Source organism: Calypte anna, chromosome 6 (genome assembly GCF_003957555.1).
Source record: "Calypte anna isolate BGI_N300 chromosome 6, bCalAnn1_v1.p, whole genome shotgun sequence".
Lineage (NCBI taxonomy): Eukaryota > Metazoa > Chordata > Aves > Apodiformes > Trochilidae > Calypte > Calypte anna.
Window position 1 is genome coordinate 13,821,120 of NC_044252.1, and position 14,772 is coordinate 13,835,891.

At 43.3% G+C, this 14,772-nt stretch overlaps 1 protein-coding gene across 9 annotated transcripts; it reads left to right on the forward strand.

The window, feature by feature from the left end:
* The first annotated feature begins 1,632 nt into the window (after positions 1–1,632).
* On the forward strand, positions 1,633–11,200 carry NUDT13 (nudix hydrolase 13). Of its 9 annotated transcripts, XM_030453606.1 has the most exons (10): positions 1,668–1,735; positions 3,111–3,222; positions 4,116–4,255; positions 4,855–4,962; positions 5,332–5,438; positions 6,333–6,458; positions 6,674–6,785; positions 7,383–7,537; positions 8,096–8,198; positions 8,847–9,888. In XM_030453606.1, exons 2-10 carry the CDS (start codon positions 3,140–3,142, stop codon positions 8,924–8,926), a joined length of 1,014 nt encoding a protein of 337 aa, XP_030309466.1. In that variant the 5' UTR covers positions 1,668–1,735; positions 3,111–3,139; the 3' UTR covers positions 8,927–9,888. The 9 variants fall into 9 exon arrangements, with proteins under 9 accessions (XP_030309473.1, XP_030309466.1, XP_030309468.1 ...); XM_030453608.1 differs by lacking the exon at positions 8,096–8,198; XM_030453604.1 differs by lacking the exon at positions 8,847–9,888 and having other exon boundaries at positions 8,096–8,827.
* Positions 11,201–14,772: the final 3,572 nt, after the last annotated feature.

Here is a 14,772-nt window from a genome sequence, read left to right on the forward strand (position 1 = left end):
CCACAGGATTGCATCTCACATGGTGTACAGGAGACAAAAAACTGTTTACAGATGCAGTTCACACAACTCAGACCCTGGCTCAAAAGTACCTACAAAGAAGAAACTCAGAGTGAAAGTGAAAACTGATATTTGTGCTTCTTAAATTAAATAATTATGTGAATGAATTACAAGAGAGCCTTTTATTTTCAAAATCATCCCCCATCTTACATGCTGCAGAAATACCTAATGTGGGATCCCAAGGAGGCAGATGAACCCTTGGAGAAGGCATGAGGAATGTCTTCCCACTGGTAAGATCTGTCACAAAACTGGCTCTAATCTCATTTTCTCTGCATATCTTTGCACAGCGCAGAGGCCAGGATTGGGCTATTCTATCTCTTTTCTTATTTTTTTTATTTTTTTTTCAGCTGCATGCAGCAATGAGAGGCTATAGCACTGCTCTGCCTTCAGAGGAGTGATCACACTGCAGCACAGTGCTCTGGCTTTTAACCCTGCACGTGGATAGGGATGTACTGACCAAATCACTGATTGCTTTGGGATGAAGAAAGCTGAGAGGCTGTTCCCAGCATCTGAGATCCAAACTATCTTCCCCAAGTGTGTCCATCTAAAACCACCTCTTCTTCCAAGATCTGTTCCTTAGGGCTGTTAGGGTGGGTAAGTGTGAGCTTGTTTTAACAACAGGGTGGGTACTTCCCTTAGGGATTGTATTTCAATCCTGTATCTTATTAAGGGAAGGTGTGTTTTTTCCATTAATCCAATTAACTTTGTGGATTAATAAAATTCATCTTGCTCTGTTTCAGGAAGCACACAAACAGCAGTCAAGCATAATTAATACTAAACATTTAAGTAACACTGGTAACAAAGCTGCTATTTCCCTACATACTCTGTTTATTATTTTTACAAGCTATGCTCTCAAGTTACATGACATGATTTCTCAATTAGAATGGCTCAATTCATAACCAAAAGGCTGCCCTGAAAACATTTACTTGTGTATGTTTATAAAATTCTCTTTGTGCTAAATATAGGCAGGTAGGTTCCAGCCCAGAATTACGTTTTCAGTTCTCGAGAGGAATCTGTATGCTCAGTTATAAAGGCATGAAAATAATCTGTCATTATTCTGACATCTGTCATGGCAAAGCCAGCTTTCTTATCACAGCTATTCACTTACAAATTCAACTATGGTTTGGGTGTTTGAACACTATAAACAGTTAAGTCCTTTAGATATATATATAGCTCTTGGCATATTTTCCTACTTGAGGACATATGGTCCTTTGCTTTAAACAATGCACTTATGTTGCTGATACAGAAAAAAAAAAAAAAGCTTGGTAAAAAAAAAAGGGGGGGAAAAGAAACTAACCAGAGTCCTCTGCTAAGAACAGCTCAAATTACTGCAGTAGCTTTGTTCCCATTGTTTTGTTTGGTCCAAGTTGGTGTCTGGATTGCTGATGGAATGAAGAAGGTGTGGAAAGAAAATGAAAATAATAATAAATTAAAAAAAAAAAAAGTTTTGGCGGCCCCACCAACTCGAGAATAACAATCCAGAGCAGAGAGTCGGCCATCTCGTTTGACCAGGGGCTTAGAGGAGTTTGTTCAGAACTACATTTCCCATGGCTCCCGGTGGGGCAGAGCGGTCCCGCCCCGCCGTTCCGCTGGGTGGTGCAGGAGCGGCGGGGTCAGCGCGGGGCCCGGGGCCATTGGTGCTGCGGGGATACCGCTCCTTCCTCCCGCACGGAGCGCAGTGAGTGGGGAGAACCCGCGGGGAAGGCCGGGCCCACGTCCCGCCCCTGTAGCCACGCAGCCCCCGTGGGATTGGCAGGCGAGGCAGAGGGCCCGTGGGGATGGGCTCAGCGAACCAGCTCAGTGCTGTCTCTGAGTGATCCCCATCAAAACGTGGCAGTCCCGGGAAGGAAGGGGTTAAACGCCTGCGTACGTTGCATTTCGTGGTTTCTGGTACAATTTACTGTTCTTGTCCCCCGCTGTTCTTTCCTCAGCAAAGTGCAGATCTGTTTGTAAAATCCATGTCTGCTGGGGGGTTTTCCCGTGCCGGGATATCGGAGTCGTGGGGGTGGAGACGTGACAGGCACGGAATGGTCACACCACAAAATGTCTCTGCTGCCCTTCCCTTCCTCTCCGGCTTCTGCCCGAGCCGGGGGGCAGCGGTGCTGCTGCTGAGCAGGACTCCCCAGCAGGATCTGCTCCCCTGGCATCACCCCGGTGGAGCCCACCGGGGCTGAGACAGTGGGAAAGAGGGATCCGGGGTGGGAATGTCAGAGCTCGCGTGTAGAGACAGGAGCCCAGCTCCAGCACTGCTCGGGAGCAGGCACTGACCCCCAGGGAAGGAAGGAGTCACAAGCTGCTCTTTGGCACTGCTTAGGGGGCTGTGAATCAAAGCAGACGTAACTTCCTCCGTGAAAGGCTTCAAATTCTATGGTTGAAAAGCAAAATATTTAAAATAATTGTTAAGAATTATGAATCAGTTCATCCCTGTTTCATCTGAATACTATAGCTGGTAGTGTTTCTGGCTATTTTCTGACATCCCAAAGCTGAGTTCAAACTGCACTCTGTGACTGACCTGAAAATGTGGCAGAATCCTTTGGCACAAAAACTATCCATGGCTGGAGATGGTTCCGTTCAGCTGCAACTGCTGTCATCTAACTCAAGGAATTCTCTTCCACAGCTGATATTTTGTCTTTCCTTCTCTTCTGGCATTGGTGCCTTTCCCACAGATCTACTGTGGGCTGCAATAGGACGTGCAGTTGGATTGAGTCTATCACAACTGTGTAGGAAACAAACGAGAGCAGTCACCTTCCATGCTTATTCCCTCAGGGATACAGGAGTTTAGGAGAGGAACATTTAATCTGGTCTTATAGCAGTTTTTGGAAGAACTGTGCACACTAACTGATGGAAACAAACCAAGGTATCTTTAAACAGTCTTAAAAATTGCCTGAAACTGAGTTTGATGTATGACTAGAGACTACGACCAAAGCAGTAACTTCAGAAAGCAGATGCCACCATTCTGCAGACTCTGCAAGATGGAGGTTCCTGGTACTGCACTTTTGAGATTAAATTTAACTTTCCAGGGACACTGCATTATATTGTGCTTGTCTTTTTAGACAGATACAGCTACCTGTGGGTGTTGGTTATGGCTGTGATTTATCAAGCAGTGTATAGAAGAGCTGCTTCTCTCTTCTGCAGGTTACACTCTACCTATGTTAGAAAAATGAGGTAAGTTCTCATCTCATTCTTGTGTACAATGAGAAGACCAGAGTTTGGAAGTCTCAAGTCCACTGTCAAAAGCAGCCCTACCAAAATTTAATCTGAGGGTTAATATTTTAACAGTTCAGCAATAATATAGTAATGCTACATGAGCTCTATAAATGTTAACAGTCTAAATCTCTCCATTCCTTCACCACTGATAAGAGCCATTTATCTCAGGCTGAAGTTCTGTTGATGAATGATATGCTTGCTGTTCTAGCTAAATGTCTCTTTAAAATACAAGGCAGACTTGAAAGTGATGCTGCTCCTCTCATTTTAAATACTACTGCAAACGATCTGAAAGAAGCACATCCTGACACCCTTTTTCCAGTGACTGCTTTTCCAAACACAGGCCCTGGCTGGGTCCTAAGTCTTCAGACTCTTTACCCCTCAGGTCAGCGTGACAGAACATACCCTGCAGTAATCCCTGTCCCCTGAGGGGAAGTGTATTTACCACCTGAAGTGCTTGGTAGCCTCCCCAAACAGGATTTGGAGCTATCCAGACTAGAGAGATAAAAGGAAAGATCAAGGTTTCCTGCACACAAATGATCATGTCTATAAAGTAGACCTCTTGGATTAAGAGACTGGGTTACCTACCCATCTTCTTAGATGTTCAAGATTTGAGGCTACTTGTGTGGTACTAAGAACTGCAATCTTTTCTGTCACATGGGACCTTTGCCACAGGCTACAGCCCACCAAAGAGTAGACTCAGCTGTAAAAAGCTCTAGAAGCATGTGGAATACATAAAATCTGTACTGTCCTTTCAGCCCTCCTGCTCTGTGCAAAATAAACACATCCAAATATAACACAGGTGAGCTCAACGTGATCTTGAATTCATCATCCCAATTCTTTTCTCCCTACAGATACTTAAATGAGCTAAAAGAAGATGATACCCTTTGTAGACAAGCCCAGAATTCAGGAACTTTCTGCCTCTTTCACAATCTCTCCCCCTTCCTGCAAAAGGTTGGGAAGAAATATTTGGTACCACAGCTCAGTGCAGCAGGTAAGAACACCTCCTGGATCACATAGTTGCAATGGTACAAGAGTCATGTGCAATAAGCAACCCCATACACTGGGGGTAAAATCTATAAAGCTGTGCAGGAACTTTCTCCTATTTGTGGCACTCTTTCTTTAAAGCAAAAGACTATTGAGAGTTAAAACCTTGGCATGCTCTTCACACATGTACAGTATCAACATATACCTTATCTATATTGAGATGCTCAGTTTGAAACGTTTGGGACCAAATCTTTTGAAGAGAAAGGGCTGGCAGGAAAACACAGATTTAAGTGACAAGGTTTGTTATTTGGTGTAATGTAGGAAAAGTTTTATTTGAGAGAAAGGTATTGGCTGGTGAAGGGCAGAAACAGAAAGGACAGCTGCTCCCCAAGCATTACTGCATCTGCATCTTTAGCTTGAGGTGGTCAAAAGCTCTAAGTTAGGAGAAATACCAGACTTTTGCTCTCCCTCTGGGTGGGGTCACTTTTTCTGGTGGTCACACTGCACTGAACCAAGCATGTGCCTTGAAGATCCAGAGAGTGCATCATGGTTGTATGATTTTGCTTTTATGATTACTTTTTTCTTTCCCTTTCCCCTGTTGTTTAGAGATGAAAAGGATCCTGAAGAAATTCAGAGAGACAGAACAGCAGATAGAGAAGTCAGTGCTGATTGGTTGTTCAGACGAGCACGTACCACACTTTGCCCTGGATTTAGGTTGGGCTGACTCTTCCTCTATCCATGTCAGCATCACATTCAGTGCACTGAGATGAAGATGCTGTCCAGGCAGCATCCCTGGGCCTTGCTGGGTGAACATCTACAGCCAAAGAGGACTTGGTTGAGGCTCTGTAGGAGCTGTTGTGAGGGTGGGGGGTCAGAGCCACAGAAATACACTGCTGTTCCTATGCTTGTGTTCATAAAGGTGGGCTGTTGGCTGGTCACTTAACTTTGGGGAACATTACCACTGATGTGTTATCACTTCCATGGGAACTTCCAGAAATTGTATACTGAAACAATGAAGGGCATAGAGTTGGGATAATTATCTGCAATTTATATGATCAAATTTTTTTTTTTTTTTTTGAACAGGAGCCTTGGACAAATCAGTCATTGAATCTGAACTCAAGGGATCATTTACTGACTTACGAAAGGCTCTCTTCATAGTGGATGGGAAGGACTCCTCTTTGATGGCTTCGGTACTGTGCACAATTTTTCACTTCAAGATGTTGCTATTTCTGACGTTTCTGACTCCTCCTTGTCTACGATATTGTTTTATGGTTTAATACATATTGTGGAAGTACCTACTGTACATGTTCACTGACCTAGGTACAAGCATATAAACAAACTACAAATTACAGCAGTTTTCCCAAATTTGTGATCCCAAAAGCAAGCTGTGACAGAAAGAGAATCAGACAAGTGGCTTAAAAATGAGTGCAGTAATTAGCCACTTAGTATCACCCTGCTGTATGTCCAGCATAAAATATACTGATCTTTTCTGGGTCACAACAACCCCAGATTGTCCATAGCTTAGCAACTACCAGGCACTAGTTTTCTGTAATCTTTTGGGCAAAATTTCACAAATGAACTTCCAGATCTCTCAGAGCTTTTCTTTTAAACTACTCACTTACAAGCTGTTACTCTCCAGATGCCCTATGTCTATGTTTGGAACCCCTAAGAAAATATGTGTCTGAAAATCAGCTGTCCTGACCCTTAACTAGAAAAAACTCATGTTTCTTTTCCTGCTCTATAATATTTGTGGCGCTTGGGCTATTTCTAAAGAAGACATTAAGGGCTGGAGGCTTAGAATAGTTCAGTTCTCATTATATCCCAGTAAAGAACAACTCTTCCCTGCCTCCCCAAACATCCTTCAGTCTGTATGCTAAAGCAAGAAGCACGAAACATGGGTTGCAAATCTGCCATTTTTCACAACCAGTGCCCACACTTCATTTGCCTTTCTGAGGCTTCCAAACTCAGAGTTCATCCACACAACTGGGGAGAAGACAGCAAACTATCGTGCAGGGAGACTGCTCTGAATGATGTCTTTGCCCCAGATATGAGTAAGATTTGTGGTTCTCTGTTGGTGCTTGCAGGCCCAGTCCCTTCTCCGGTGGCACGATTCCCACCAGTACTGCAGCAAAACTGGGCAGCCCACTCAGAAAAACATGGCTGGCAGCAAGCGAGTCTGCCATGCCAGTGGAATAACTTATTATCCACAGGTGAGCACCTAAACAACACAGGTGGGTGACATAGGGTGTCTGTGGGGACAAGCCAGTGCTCCTGGGTGGCACAGAGGGGAACCTGTGAAAGGCAGCAAGTAACTGAGTGCTTTTTCTTCAGTGTTCATCCAGTGATCCCCAAACAGCGCAGAAAAGCAAAAATTTGCACTTATTTGGTCTGAGCTCCTCACTTTGCTTTTTGATACATTTGCTAGATGTCTCCTGTGGTGATCACCTTGGTGTCTGATGGGAGCCGGTGCCTCCTCACACGACAGCCCTCATTTCCCCAGGGGATGTACACTGCTCTGTCGGGGTTCTGTGACATAGGTAAGGTGGCCTCAGACATGCAGGGCCATGGAGGCAGCAGGGTGTGACATTATGCAAACACCTATTCAAAGAGGAGGATGGAAACAGGGGTGGTATCAGGAAAAATGTAATGGATCTAAATAGATTGGTGTTACCGTTCAGGCAGAATTCCAAATAGCTCTAAAGATCTGAAGAGAATGGGAATCAAGGGTGGGTATGAGTTGCTATAATCCTTCACTGTAAAAACAAGGCTCCCTGGGTCAGATCCCCAGATACCTTTTTAGTCCATTTTGTATCTAGTGCAGTCTGGTTCAGAAGAACTACAGACCTCTTGTTACAGGAGGGAAAATGTCTTGAAGAGGGAAATGGCAAAGAGAGGCAGCAAAGAGGTTCTGTTCACCAGCTGTTTGTAGACAAAGCAAAAAAATATCTCTGATGCCTCTGTTTGAGGGAGGTAAGCATAACTGATTAATTTAATTGAGCATCCTGCTGACAAATATTTCCAGGTCAGCACAGTCAGAGCTGGAACACCTCAGAACTGAGTGTGCCTACATTTTCTTTGCCATGGTTTGCTGCCCCAAGGCCAAGCTGTCCTTACCTACCTTTGTTTGCTTCTAGGTGAAAATGTGGAGGAGGCAGTCCAGAGAGAGGTGGCAGAAGAGGTGGGCCTGGAGGTGGAGTCAGTGTGGTACTCAGCTTCTCAGCATTGGCCCTTTCCCAACAGCTCCTTAATGATTGCTTGTCACTCCTTGGTGAGGGCACAGGAGGCTGAGGTGAGCAGACTTGGGTTCTTTGGAGGCATTTCATAGCAAAATCTCTTTCAGTCCACAGACTTCAGTTTCGAGAGCATCAGATCTTCTCTAAATGCAGTTTTCCATTAGCTTTCTCTGCAAGTGTAGAACAAACTTCAAAATAATAATATCTTCTGTTGCAACGTGCCAGGTTTTACAAGGGTTACTATATAAATACAAGCCCACAGCCCAGCACTTCTATGTTTTTTTTCCTCTGAACTTTGCAGAGGAGGTACAGTCTAATATTAATCTCATATTCTCCATAGAACATGCAGGTTCTGCCATGTTAATTACTGTGCTCAGACTCCTGTTACTTTGCAGGCCAATACCCTGATGGAATAGGGCCACCCTAATCATGGCTTCCCTATGGAAACCAAGACAAGAAAGCACTGGTGGGTCCCTTCCTGTGTTGGCACCAGCTCTTAATTCAGGCATGGATAAAGCACTCCAGGAATTCTAGCATGGGATCTTTGTGGGTGCAATAATAAGGCCACATTTAAACCTGATTTAAGGAACTGGTACTCTCCCAATTCTTTCCAGATCAATATGGACAGCCTGGAATTAGAAGAAGCCCGTTGGTTTGGCCTAGAGGAAGTTGTAGAGGGTCTCAAGAGAGACCATGGATCTTCAAAGCAAGACAATGGTAGTTTTTTACCCTGGTTCCCTCCCAAACAGGCCATTGCTCACCAGCTGATATGTGAGTGGGTTCAGCAGCAGACTTCCCAGCTGGCTTAGGTGTGACTGCTGCAAGTCTAAGACTCCACCAGAACTACAAAAGCTCGACACAAAAGCTGTATAAAGACGTAGTGAAGGCCAAGTCTGAGGGCAGCACCAGACTGATGGCAGTCTTAGGCTAACACACACTGACCTACAAAGCCATTTCTAAACTGATCACTCTCAGATGATTCCAGGGGCAGTGGATCACCTCTGAGATCCCATGACTTCCAGTAACTGTTGGGTAAAATTCTTGGTTCCAGCGTATCAAGTTTACTGTGACCAGCTGCTGCTGTTGCCCAGCAAGCACCAGAAATGGAGCCCCTATGGCCCATTGTTGTCCATTTATTTACCTTGGACAGATATCAAACACATAATTTTTGCATAAAAAAATAAAGGGACAGTGGCACTTTTCAGTGTTTATATGCATCTGAAAGAATGATCAAAAAAAATTTTAAAAGCCACTGCCTCTATGCTCTTCCCTTCTGCAGTTTCCCTTCCCATTCAGTTTTCCAGTTTCATTTAAAACATACTATTTAATTTTTAAATTTTTTTTTTCTTTTTTGCAAATATTAAGTGGGCTCTTACTTCATTGAAAGATCTGAGCAACTGAAAATATCTCTAGAGGCACCATTTTCCCCACCAGTAAGAGTGTGACTTCCATCCCAAAGAAGAAAGAACAGAGCTATCTGGTGGAAGAGAGCAGAAGAGCAAAACCTACATGTAAGCCTATCAGAAGAACCCAGGCAATGGGAAGGTGAGAGGAACTGCTGCAATAAAGGACAGACAAAAATCCTGAAAGGCACAATACCTCCTACCCTGTACCAAGTCTGTAGCTTGTCTGGAGACATGGTTTTGCTTTACCTATTAAATGGTATCACTTCTCTGCAGGAAAGATACAGTCTCTGGGCAAGGGAAGTTTAGTGAAAAACACAGGCAGAAGGGACTGCTGATCCAGGCTGCTGAGCCAAGCTGGGAGGCATTTCTGCCTGCTTGGTCAGAGCTGAAATGCCAGGGCCACAATGCCAACAGTATGGATGCTTGAGTGGGGACCTGGAATGTGTCACTGGCTGCCACCAGAAGGATTTATTGTCCATGAAAGACCTTTTGCACAGCAGCTCTCATTCAGTAAAACCTGTGTGCCAGAGCATGTCTTCTGTGTTTGTGAGCTCCATCTCATAGTCATTCCAGTAGGAATGTAATTCTGGTACAGCCAAGGGCACCGTGGCCTCTGTCCAGCCCAACCAGACACACCACAGGAGCCCACATGCTGCTGAACTTCACTCCAAAGCTCCTGCATCCAGCTGCCTTTGAAGCACTGCCTCTCTTTGCAGGGGTTCCTCCTGCTTTCTTTCCCATCACACCATTTTAATTCCTCAGCATTTACCTCTTCCTCTCACATCTCTGGAATCTGCTTCTTTCAGCCTCACTTCTTCCTTCCCCTTCTCTGCAGTGAAAGATACTGAAGAGTTTGACTCTGCCGGCACTTCTTACCTTTCCTACTTCTCCTTAGTGCCTTTGCAACTCACCCTCATGTAGTTCATTAACACACTCTGAGATTGCTTCCAGTGTACAACATCCAGCTCGATGTACTCAGTACTTTTTAATATCCACAGATGACCTGTTCTCCCAGTGGCAATAAAAGGACTAAGAAGTAAAAGCAGCCAAAAACCTGGTACCTGTGCATGAAAGGGGGGAATAGCTGTGTGACTGCTGCAGTAATCTGAGTTTTGTCTGCTTTGGTTTTCTACTTTTACAGTACATATTTGCAGTGTCGGTCTTTGTTAAACCAGATGCAGCGTAATCTGCTTTAACTTCAGAGAAAATTCACCTGTGTTTGGGAAACATTGGGTTAGTCTGCTTGTCAAATTATGTTTTTTAACATCAACACACAGGCTTCCAGGTCCTTCTGAACTGTCCTTTCTACACTGCTGACACCTCCCTGTCCTGGTGGGCTGCCCCTCTGGGGAGATGTGGGCAGCACAGCAGCAGACAGGCTGGGCATGGGAGGGATGAGCACTACTGCTGCCCCTTGCTCGATGCTGGTGAGCCAGACATTGCCCAGGCTGAAGCTGGTAGATACCACGGGCTTCAGAGCAGCTCTTAAAGAGTTGCAGTCTGATGCTCTGACCACACTCTGACCACAAAAATTTCTGATGAAATTTTTCAGACTTCATCAGTTACTGCCTGCTTGCTACAGGAAGAAATCTAGAGAAAAAGCAACACTATCTTCTCATTTTGTTGTTGCTTCTGTGACTCGCCTTTTAAAAGTTTTAAACACCTTTTAAGTATCAGTAAGAAGAAAGTCTTTTCAATCTATGCAAATATGATTTTTGATAGAGCAAGAACTCCAAGGCTCTCATATCTTTTGAAAAGCCTTATATTTTAAACTGTTTTATAATATCCTTAGTCCATAGCCTTCTTGATTTATGTGTGAAACAGTCAGTGTCCTCTGTTCCTGGTGTTAAGAAACCAGGAATGATTATAGGCAATTACTGGCAATACACAGGACAGAAAACCAAGAGGAGACATTATTCTCACTTACATTTGCTGCAGAAATCTAGCTGAAGCCTGAGTAGTACTCAGTGCAGTTGAGATGGAACATGCTCCATAAGGGCAGCTGACCTGGAAAAAGCAGCAGGCAACTCCTAACAGGTGCTTCTTCCATTAAACACAGCAGGGCTTTCCCATGCAAAAGATACCAGGAAAGAGGCACATGGCAACAAATTCTCTCAAAAACACATCCGTTGAATGAATCCTCTTTGGGAACACTTGGCTTGCATAGATCTGTGTGACTCCATTGTTTTCAGAGACTGCCAAGGCTCTGGACTTGGAGCAGGACCCACCTCTGGCAAGCAGTCAGCCTGTGGCATTACAGCCCAGTTGTTTACAAGCATTACCAGCCAGCAGGATATGAGGGCAGCTATAAAATAATAATTAATTTGAAATATCTTTTTGGAGAATGATGCAGGCAGGCCCAGAGCAGCATTACACCTACCTACCATAAGCAGCAGGGCATAGAAGTCATGTTTATCTCCAACAGGTGTCTGCAGAGGATTAATGTAACCTAACCACATGACCCTACTAGTCTAGCTCCAACTGAGGGAGCTCAGAAAAATCCTAAATGGTGACAATTGAAAATTCACTTACTACACTTTCTCATCACCTTGGGCTGCTCAGCTCCTGAACAGCAAGGTCATATTTTCCTACCCAGGGGGGTACTCATCCATTGTGAATGGCAGAAAGTCTGACTTCAACATTACAAATTAAGGAGGAAGCTCTTACATCAAGAAATGACTTCACCTTAAAACATGCTCTGAGACACCGGGGACACATGCTGAAGCTGACATTTAGCCTGAGAGGATGTGGACTTAATGGAACACCCTGAGAACATGACCATGTTCAAGTAATTTTTCAGGTAGTAATTTCTCAAGTAACCATGGGCAATTCGACCCTGGCAGCTGCAGGGGGCAGGTTATCAGAACAACTTTAGGTAAACAGACACAATCCCCGTGCTTCAGTCCGAAGCACTACTGAGATGAATTCAGCAGTCTGAGCCTTCAGTTCCTCCAGTTCCTTGTTCAATTTTAAACTTAGGTACAGATGGAAAGCAGCTGTATAAGGGAAAAAGTATTGCAGATGTCACTCATGCAACAATACACACACCTGGGATTGACTGAGCATCACCAAAACTACTTGTTAAAAAAAATAAAAAAAAAAAAAGAGGCCAGGCCAGGCCAGGCTGTTTATGGTGTGACTTGCATTTTGCCATCAGTGGTGTTTTGCAGGCAACCATGTGCACTCACTCAGTCATGTCCAGAATCATCATTACGTGGAGAAACTGAAGTTGGCATCGGATGTCACAAACATGAGAAATATCACAGGAGAAGAAACACAAAGCTTCCCTGGCTCTGTCACAGGGAGGGCAGTAAATACTGATACAACATCCTTCTCCACCAGTCCTTCTGCTCAGCTGTACATAAGCATCTCTTTATGTAGCATTCTCCACAAAACTTCACATCTAAACAAAACACAGCTGCAGAGAAACAACAGAATGAATAGTTAGGAGGCAAGGCAAGGAAGGTTTTTCAGTAAGTGATCTGAAGTGACTGGGAGAAAAGGCCCAATTTCTGTTGAGTGCAAATATTGCAAAGGGACTCAGATTTACTACTACATTAATAGAGGCAGAAAAAGAAGAAAGATGAGGTTTGGGATAGTGACTGAATCAAATTAGACATCACTTTTATTAATAAAAGTCTGAAGAATCTCAAGATTTTTAAGGAATGGGAAGCTGAAAATGCATAAATGGTCAGGTCAGGGTGCTAAATAAATGCACGTTGACCAGGACAAGAGCAACTTTACCCAGGAAACATATTTGACTGATTTGTGGAACAGGAACACAGCAAAACCAAAGATATACGACATAAAATGAACTGTCTGAACAACAACAACAAAAAGGAAGTTTTTATTAGTGAAAGAATATATGTCTACAGTCAGATAGGGTGTGCAATAATGATCTTCTGTATTTTTTCCTGAATAAACTGAATTCTACTTTCACATCAGCTTTGCTCTTCACTTCCCACCCTTGTATGTTTGGAAGATTGTGAATCTCCACCTGGGAGTGTTGACCCACTTCATTATTGGCACTATTCCAAACAGCAATCCACACTTTACACAAGAGTTACAGACAGTGTGGTATTCTGCCTCTGTTAATTATTTTGCTTCTTAGCTGTAGTTTCATAGAAGAAACTTCTTAAGTTGGTCATGATGCCCTTTTCCACGAAGCTGCAGTTCCCTAGTCTGGAAGCACAGTCAGCACATACTCCTACATCTGCCTTTGTTTCTATCCTAGTTCTGCAGAACAAGTTGTTGCTGTATGTTACTGTAAGAATTCAAACACAAGATAAACTGAATTAATTATCCACTATTGGCACCTGGAATTTATAATAGGAAATGTTCTCTACCCCCAGGAGGTAGTAACCAGGTTTCTCAGCTGGTGGATGAGGAACACACTTGATGGACATCAACTAAAAAGATACTTTAGGCTTCACACCCCTTACTTCATATTCTTAAGCAATTCACTTTTTAAAAAAAAAAAAAAACCAAAAAAACCACCCCAAAGTATCTGCATATCTGCTCTGTATTCTGCCGTTTAAGCCAAGAAGCCCAGCTGCCCTCCATAGAGGTATTTTCTTGGGGGAATAAACAAAGTTGGGAAAAGAAATAATTTTCCATCATCTCAGACCTGCCAGAACAGATACTCTCGTGTTCCATTCCAAAGACGGAAATGGCAAAGGGAGGGCAGCTGCTGCTGCAGCTTTTGCAGCATCCCAAGGGATCCCGAGGTGGTACAAAGGGCCTGCCCTGATTTCTGCTATTAAAAACAAAATCCAGTTTCTCACATGAGTCAGATAAGTAGCTGCACAAGCATTCATTAAAAACATTTTTTCACCACTGGGACTAGCACATAACTGTTACTCCCATATAGCAGTGTAGGAAAGGAAAAGCAGGAGGCAAGTGTCATGCAGAGAGGTGAACTGTCACTGCAACTGGGGAGGCTGACATCCATTCACATAGGGAGAAGAAAAGCCCTCACTATTCCATAAAGCTTACCAGTGGGAATGGTGGCAGCAGCCAAACTGCTTGGGTGGTTATAAGAGTTTAAACCAGCTCAGGTCTCTGCTGTCCCCTGCAATTAGTTTGGCTCTCATATTTGGCTGATGGAAGATCCATGATTTGTTTTCTTGCTTGAAATACAGGAGTCAACAACCACGCCATTGAGAACTGGGGCTTCAGGGTCAAGCCACAAGGCCTATATGAAAACAACTTTTGCTACATTCTGTTTTGTCATTTAAAATAATGCCAATACTTAACGTGCAAAAAAATTAAATCCAATAATTCATCTAAATGGACTCCAAACCTTAGGACTAATAATAACACTTCTGTCCTTTAAAAGCAATTAGATATTATATCTTCACAATCAGTTTTTTGTATTGCTGAATACTATTTTTCTAAGTATGTTTAAAAAAAAATGACAAAAAAACCAAATCCAAACAAATAGCTTCTTTTTTAACAATGAGCTTCTCTTCTACCGTTTAAGACACCTGACTAATTGTGAAGAACAAAACAGAAAGAAAAGGCTTGTAGAAACTGATTTAGATCTGGCAGGACTGCATTCTTGCTGTCTGTAAATTATTAATTTCTACATATTTTATTTCAAATTTCTCTTGTTAAAAATAAATCTTCATATCTAAAACAGATTTTTCATTCCACCTGAAAGCAAAATGCTGTACCCATTCTAGCTACATTTTCACTGAAAACCAAAACAAAACTGTTCACACTGGGCTCATGTACATGTACTGCTGGCACGATACCAACATTCAGCGATAACAGAATTCCAAAAATGCCCCATTATGAAAACACTTTAACTCCAACAACTTCCGACACTGCACTGAGGAAGTTGTGCATACCTTCAAAGAAAAAACTCAAACAAAACCATATCC